Here is an 8605-nt window from a genome sequence, read left to right as displayed (position 1 = left end):
TCTCGAACTCACAGAGATCCGCCTGCCTCTGCCTCCCAAGTGCTGGGATTAAAGGCGTGCGCCACCACCGCCCGGCTCATATTCCACTTTTAAAACTGTTAGATTGTGTGAGTCTGAGCATAGCACAGTACTGATTTGAGGCCATAGTTGATGGTTAGAGCACATGTAAGCACAGGCCTTCAGTGCTCAGCACCACGAGTAGTATAATGGTAACAGAGAAACAAATGGTTTCATTCTAAGTTCAAGTTCAATGTAATTCATATTTTTGAAAAATGTTTAGAATTTAGCATCATTTTACATATTTAAATGCATTTGTGATGTAATTGGTCAAAACTAAAGGAAACAGATGCGTAACAACTGTTTGAGAGAGTCATTGTGAAACTGCTCTCCTTTGCATTGGCCAGACGCAGGCAGCCTATGAAGACAAGCTAGAGAAGCTGAGGCACAAACAGAACGCTTCGGTGCGAATGCAGATGGAGCTCAGAATAAGGGACCTGGAATCGGAATTCTCTAAAATGAAGAATCAAGTAGATTGTAATCAAATCGAAATGGAAAACTATAAGCAGCTCTACCTGCAAGAAGTCAAAATTAGAAAATCATTGTCAAATAAACTAAGCAAGTAAGTCAGAACATCATGGAAGATAAATTAAACTCATTAACTTGTCCCCAGGACACATGTAGGATAAGGAAAGAAACTCTAGGATGTAAATTTAGAGACTGGTGCAGCAGCCAATCAGAGTGCTGGTCTGGCAAGGCAGCGCCCCTCCCCTGCAAAAATTTCAAAGGAAAAGAGAATATAATTTTAGAGCATAAGATCGACAAAATAACTTATCCTTAAGGGACTGGAGAGATGGCTCGGTGTCTAAGTTGCAAAATAACTGAGCTCAGTATCCAGCATCCTCATCAGGCAGCTCACAATATCCATAATTCCAGGTCCAGGGAATCAGTGTGTCAGGCTGTGCCAGCTCCTACATGTGAGCACACACATATCCCTTTGTAAAGTTTTAATAACTTCATCCATGTCAGCGTCTATCTCCCCCTCTTCCATATGGTTTTTTATCCTGCTTTATACTCCGCTATAATTGACCTGCATATTCTAAAACTGTGTACTTCATACACTCTTGTTACCAAATTTCTGGTTAGCATCCTCTCAAAAAGAAACATTGACACGGTTGGAAAATTACAGCTTAAGCCCGCAGGTCATGGGATACTATTACCAGTGCGCTGGGCACATTCTAGCCTATGGGATTAGATTCTTACCCATTACCTCTTGAGGGTCCCTACACACAACTGTCCTTTAGTGTGTTCTACTGTACCTAAAAGTACGGTTTTGTCACAGGAAAACATAAGGAAAATATAATTTGGAAAGATGAGAAGACACTTTCTGATTCAGTGTAGGTCTGAGTGAGGCCTCTAAGGCTTTGGTAAATGTGTAATGGCTGCTTTGTCCAGAGGTGCTTAAGCTGTTCGTGATTGCCATCTCAGCCATCTCTTCTCTCGTAGAAATAATTCCTCTGAGTTATTTTTCACTGCCACACACTTAAAATGGGCAGAATGTACATATAATAAAAGACAAATGCCTTTCAGGGATAGTTTTTTATATTGGTTTGCCAAGTACATATATTTCTAACTTTCTCACTCTTACTTTCAATGATCTCACAAAGTAGATTGGCAATTAAAACTGGGCAAACTAGCGTACTCATCATTTCACGGTCACCCTTTCACGTGTTTCTAGGGACATTGGGAATCAAATGAGTAGGGCTTCTCCAGAAGTCAGCGGTGTGACTCACTGAGCCATGTGTTAGCAACAGAGGTCTCTCTGTTGCACTGTTTGGATTGTTTGCTAGTTAGAATTCCCCTAGAAATACATGCACTGCTTTAAAGCAGTTTAAGCTCTTTATTTAGATACAATGTATGTGCTCTGACACAGTCTGAGTACTAAGATACTGCTTAAGGAGGAATTTCACTGACCATTTTAAAATGTAGATTCCTGAGGATGCACTCAGGAAAGTGAGGTGTGAACAACTTGTCTCGCACTCTTCTTAGAACAGATGAAAGGCTAGCAGAGGTGAAGACTAAACTTCTCCTGGAGAGGAAGCAGAGCAGATCACAGCACAGCACCACTGACACAAGATCTGTCCTGGAGTCCACCTGTCCTCGAGACCTTAGCAATAGACTTTTCATCCCAAGAGGTTTCTCCGGAGAAAACATAATGGTTCCTACCTCAAACCTATGGCGTTCAGTTGAGACCATGGAAAACTGCAAGACCAAGGTAATCTTTTTTACTTGCTTTAGATTCCATTCTGGTGTGGTTCTTTTTCATTTCAGATAATACTAAGTTATTTAGTTGGCTTATGCATGTTGAGTGAGCACCACAGTGTGTGCTCATAAAGAAAGAACGCAGGAATTTGATCATCTGCAGAAGCTCAGAGGCTCTCCTTCGCACGCAGTGCTCGTTTCTTAGCTTGGGTTTCATATGTGACTGACAGCTAGACTGCAGTTTCTTTAAAACCGTATTAGCTCACACTTTAAAAAAGGAATGTGACAGCCAAAAGCCAAAGGTTTATTTTAAAATGCTTGGCCTTTCCTTGTAAATGATTTTACTTTGCACTTCTATATTAGTTTCAGCTTTTTTCCTAGTTAAGTGAAATATATCATTAGAATTTTAATGGATTCGAGGCCAGCCTGGTCTAGAAGAGCTAGTTCCAGGACAGGAACCAAAAAGCTACGGAGAAACCCTGTCTCGAAATTAAAAAAAAACAAAAAAAGGGGTGAATTTTAATGGAAACGCATTGCCTCATGATTTCCTTTCCATGTCATGGCCAAATCCACAATATTAATTCTGATAGCCTATAAGCATTGTTACGACTTTTCATTTCCTATTGCCGTCATTGGTTCCTTCCTTTGCTATTTTTAGTGTTTCATTGTCAACTTTCCACTGTCACCTTCCTTACCCACTCAACTTTGTTTGCCCCCTCTTTTGTTCACCCATCAGTCCAATTTTAATGTCCATGTATTCGTGAATGTGCAGTGTGGTGAACCTACCAGTGGCAACACTCTTAAAGAAGAGTGGCTCTCAACAGCTTTCAGCTGCAACAGTTTCTCTGATATGTCCACTTTCCATTGCCATCGTATTTCTTCTGGCTTGAACGTGCTCCAGGATTGTGTATGCTGTCATAACTACCGTCATTTTGTGTGTGCCACTGGCTGCTTTGTCTGGAACATACTGGTCCCTTCTGTTCATTCACCTCCTCTTACTTTTGCAGTTTTTATGCCCCTCATTTAATTGCTCCATTTTTAAACCATCTATTGTGGAATCATCCAGAGACCTAACTCCCTCCATAATAATAGTGTTTCCCATTTTTTAACATGGAAAGAAACCCTCTCTCTCTCATCTTTCTTTAACTAATTTCCCACTTTAAAAAATTCCAGTTGTCACCCGGGCGATGGTGATGCATGCCTTTAATCCCAGCACTCAGGAGGCAGAAACTGGTGGATCTCTTTTGAGTTTGGGGCTAGCCTTGTCCACAAGAGCTAGTTCCATGACAGGTTCCAAAGCTACAGAGAAACCCAGTCTAAAAAAAAAAAAAAAATTGGATGCTCACCTTACTAAACCTGGATGGAGGTGGGCGGTCCTTGGACTTCCCACAGGTCAGGGAACCCTGATTGCGGGAGGGGACTTGATCGGGGGAGGGGGAGGGAAATGGGAGGCGGTGGCAAGGAGGAGGCAGAAATCCTTAATAAATAAATAAAATTAAAAAAAAAGAATGGCCCCTATAGACTCATATATTTAAATGCTTAGTCATCGGGGAGTGGCACTATTTGAAAGAATTATAACAATCAGGAGGTGTGTCCTTATTGTCACTGGAGTGAGCTTTTAGGTTTCAAAAGTCCACACCAGGCCTACTCTCTCTCTCTCTCTCTCTCTCTCTCTCTCTCTCTCTCTCTCTCTCTCTATCTATCTCTCTCTCTCCCCTCCCCCTCCCCGTCCCTCTCTCCCTCTCTCTGCCTATGAATCAGGATATAGCTCTCAGCTATTGCTTCAGCATGTGCCTGTATTCAACCATGCTCCCCAAATGTTGATAATGGACTAAACCTCTGAAATTGTAAGCAAGGCCCCAATTAAGTGCTTTTTTAAAATAAGAGTTTCCTTGGTCATGGTGTCTCTTCACAGCAATAGAATATTACTCTATTCTCATGAAATTTATCCTTTTCTGTGCTTGCATGATCAAGATAATCTCCCCCCGCTGCTCTGCATCTAAATTTCCTTTAAATATCTTCTGAAGCATTGGCTTGGTGATCCTGAGTCATGTTAATTTGTGCTTGCCTTTAAATATTGTTTTCTATTAATTTCCTACTCTGCTGGCTATAGTAACCTTAGTTATCAATTATTTGACTGTGTTTATTTTTTATTAACTGAATTTCTCATTTACATAATTTTTGAAAATATGTTTCCTTGATGAATTTTTCCATGTTGCTGTCTTTTCTACATCTTGATGTCCTTTCTTCATCGCATTGCTTGTGTTTCCTCTTAGACGTCACTAGTCGTTTCTAAATGTACACTTGGAACATTAGAGAACTCTAAAACTTAAGTCTTCCAAACTTGGGCTGTGGAGAGAGCATGAAATTGGAGATTTTTATATTTTCTCACATTTAGGCTTGTGCTGACCCTAAAATATTAAGTGTCAGATATCTGTTAAACAGAAATAGCTGGGGTGGGGTGGGCTTAGCTCGCTGATGGAGAAATTGTAGCACCCTGAAAGCTGAACACATTTATTACATAGACGTGAACAAAGATGCAGTTATTACAGACAGCTAAATATGAAGACATGGTTATTGCATATTTATAAACAAGAGGCAGGGTTTATGATTCATGAACGGATCACAAGTTTAGCTACTATTAGTAGGAACAATCTCTGCAGGGGAGTCCAGGAGGAGAAGGTTATGATGAGCATTTTCTGCACACACTGTCAACACTCACTCTTAGTCCTCCAAGGAAGGCTTTGCCATCCCTCTGAGCCAGAGGGTAAGGAGTCCTTCTGTGTTAATAGCATGCATCCACTCAGGACTTCATTCACTCAGGACCCCTCCACTTCCTACACAAGACAACAGGGCTTCTATTCCACTGAAATTTCAGCATTTTCAGTTGGATCACCCATGAATCTCAAGTGATTGGTGGCTTCAGAGTTGGGAGATCTGATGACCTCTGGCTTGACCGATAGATTGTGTAGATATCTCCATATGATAGGCTTATCTCTTAGCCTCAGAAGGCAGACTGCTTATACAAATCCTCATGCTGCTAGAATTTCTTGCCATGTCAGAATCCTGCCCAACTTTTCTCCATGACTGCCTTCTGCTCTGTGTCTTATATTTTGGCTGTGGGGTTGGCTTTGGGATTCTTCACATGTATTTGGGATTCTTCATTTTTTTTCTACAAGGACCCCACAAAATTTAGTCTTAAAAACAATTAGATTTCCTCTCAAGATGATGACTTCCCTCAGCTCTCTGAGTCTTGGGGAATGACAAAGAGACCTGTTCTGGACTGTTGACCAAACACATGAAGAATGATTGTTTCTTCCAGTCTCAAAGTTTGCAGGAAGCATGAATTTGTCACGTGCATTGACCACTTGTCTCTTTTCACCAGGGCCACATCGTCTGCCTTTTGAAAGGAAATTGGTTACCCTCTCCCTCAAAATTTGGAAGTATGTGATCATTCTTCCATTATCCCTACCACTCTGTTCTCCACACTTTTCAAGGGTTTTCTTTGTGGTTTCCAGTGCTTTGCCAATCTTGCTGTCTCTGAATTGGTCCATTCCTTGCTATTTGGACTCTTTTCATTCCCTGCAGCACATGGAGGCAGTTTCTAATCCATCCTCTTACCCAAACATCCTCAGTTTTTAATATTCTAATGTAAAGTTCTTTTTTAAAAAAGATTTATTTATTTATTATATATACAGTATTCTCAGTATTCTGTCTGCATGTATGCTTGCAGGCCAGAAGAGGGCACCAGATCTCATTACATATGGTTGTGAGCCACCATATGGTTGCTGGAAATTGAACTCAGGACTTTTGGAAGAGCAGGCAGTGCTCTTAACCACTGAGCTATCTCTCCAGCCCTGTAAAGTTCTTTTTAAGGGAAAAAACACCGAAGTGAAAAAGGAGTTTGAACAGATACCCTTTTTATGAAGAGTAACATTTTGCTAAGAATCACAAAGTAATGCAACCAGCCTAAAATATGAGGATTTGTTTAACTTTTGTATTAAAAACACAACTCTTTGAAACATGGACATGAACTAGATGAAGAGTAACAATCACACTTGCATTGATGAATCTACAATGTTGTATGAGCGGCGGGGCTCCCAGCTAGCTTTACCCAAAATAATTACATGGAAACTGTATTCTTTTAAACACTGCCTGGCACATTAGTTCCAGCCTCTTATTGGCTAGCTCTTACATATTGATCTAACCCATTTCTAATAATCTGTGTAGCCCACGAGGTGGCTTACCAGGGAAGATCTTAACCTGTGTCTGTCTAGAGTGGGAGAATCATGGCGACTGACTGACTCGGCTTCTTTCTCCCAGCATTCTGTTCAGTCTTCTCCACCTACCTAATTTTCTGTCCTATCAAAGGGCCAAGGCAGTCTCTTTATTTAACCAGGGAAATTAACACAAAACAGAAGACTCTCCCCCATCACTACAACAGGTCCGCACATTGTCCCTATTACTTAACTCAGAACACAGCGGGATTTTAGTTTACTTATGATTTTAAAGACGTCTTCTAGCTAAGTATACTCCTAAAAGTCTCAATTAAGGGTAGTATTTTCCTTTTATTTTCTATACACATTTTAAAATAAATAAATGAATAGATGCATACTGTATTTAATTTTTTTAAATTGGATCACTTTGTAATCCAATTGACCTTTGTATTACTATGAATCGCAGGTTGGCCTGGGGTTCACAGCTTTCTCCTACATCACCCTCCTGTAAGTACAGATTGCAGGCATGTGTTACCTCAATGCTTATTGGCCACATTTTAATGATATATAGTCCCCATCATATTGTTTCTTGCTTAATTTAAAGATTATAACTAATATTTGACTGATTTTAGGTGCTGCAGGAATGGGAACAAAGTATAACTAGAGAATTAAGACAAGGTAGGTGTCAATTTTGATTCATTAAATTTGGATTAATTAACTGATTCCTGGAATAAAGTATAAATAGCTGACAGTATCTCTTTCAGTGGGAGTTTCTACATTGCTATTTGTTCTTACAAATTCAAGGGAAAGGTGTGCAAAATACAAGCATTCTTAATGAAAATATATTTATCCACTCTTTATTCCTTTCCTATCGCTTTAAGTTCCTCAAAGCCTTAAACAGGTTAAACAGATACTTTATTATATATAAAGAGTAACATTTTGCTAAGAGTCGCAAAGTAATGTGGTTAGCCTAAAATATGAGGGTTCACTTAACCTGGTATTAAAAACACCACGTTTCTGAAATGTGGATATGAACTAGATGAAGAGCAGTGATCACCCTTGTATGAGATGATACAATGGGTACGTATTATTCTGTATGCACCATGTGGCTCCCACTCTCTTCATTTCTCCCATTCTCGTGAAACTATCCTTAAACACAATGGCATAGCTCCAAAGACCCTCGGGATTACAGGCAGCTAAGGAATTGGAAGAGCAGGATAAGGATTCTGCTTCAGGGAAGAACACAGCAGTTGGTATCCAACACCAAATGGTCAGCCCTGAAAATATACATACAGGTAGCCTTATACAGACAAAGCAGGTGGTATTTATGTATTTAGTAATATATAATGCATGTATGTATGTGCGTAACAATAATTAATGAAAAAGTGACCATGAACTTGAAAAAGCGTGATTAGGGATATATGAGAAGGTTTGGACAGAGGGAAGCATCAGCGAAAGAGCCACCCTTCATAAGCGGTCACTTGACAAGTGCCTTTCCACTCTCCCAGCATTTCCTTCCTTATCTGTTTACTGTTTGTCCTCAGGGGAAGCTTACATTTCCTTATCGTCAACTGAAAATACCCAAATCCACTTGTTCTTGGCAGTACGTCAGCCTTACCTCTGCACAGACTTCCCTCTACCTGCTGGCTCTCACTCCTCGCCAAGGCAGCCTACGCGGAACTCCACCCGCACTCCTCCTGCCGTGTTCACGTTCTTCTCTCATTCTGCTGCATTCCCTTTCTTCTCGCCCTTCAGCTATCAGCTCTTAGATAGCCACCAAAAAGCCGTACTGACATCTGAGTCTGATTGTTGTAGAAGTGTGGTGTTTTGTACCTGTCAAAGTGTCTGTGAGTACATGGACATTGTCAGCTCACCTGTTCTTTTTCTTAGCATTATAGTATCTGGTTGTGGAGGAACAGACTGTGTACTCCTCACCTGTCTTACCTGTGCTTGTCACAACGCCTTACTAAACAGCTCTTGAAGAATGCTTGAAGACCAGGAAAACAAGATGTACTGTCATTTAGTCACATTGGCAATTAATTGTATAACTATTGCCAATTTCACTTGTCATTTCTACTGTAATAGTTTTAATTTTTCTTTATTAATGAGAATTTTATATATGTATATAA

At 40.3% G+C, this 8605-nt stretch overlaps 1 protein-coding gene across 1 annotated transcript in view; it reads left to right on the top strand.

The window, feature by feature from the left end:
• LOC101998449 (ankyrin repeat domain-containing protein 26-like) overlaps window positions 1–8605 on the top strand; it is a 31644-nt gene that overhangs the window by 22231 nt on the left and 808 nt on the right. The window contains exons 8-9 of the mRNA XM_013347441.1: window positions 405–619; window positions 2047–2272. Of these exons, the coding sequence (XP_013202895.1) occupies window positions 405–619; window positions 2047–2272 (441 nt within the window). The remainder of the gene's footprint in view (window positions 1–404; window positions 620–2046; window positions 2273–8605) is intronic.

This window comes from Microtus ochrogaster, chromosome 1 (assembly GCF_000317375.1).
Source record: "Microtus ochrogaster isolate Prairie Vole_2 chromosome 1, MicOch1.0, whole genome shotgun sequence".
NCBI classification, from domain to species: Eukaryota; Metazoa; Chordata; class Mammalia; order Rodentia; family Cricetidae; genus Microtus; species Microtus ochrogaster.
Note: the sequence above shows the minus strand (reverse complement) of the source record. Positions and strands in the feature narration are given on the sequence as shown.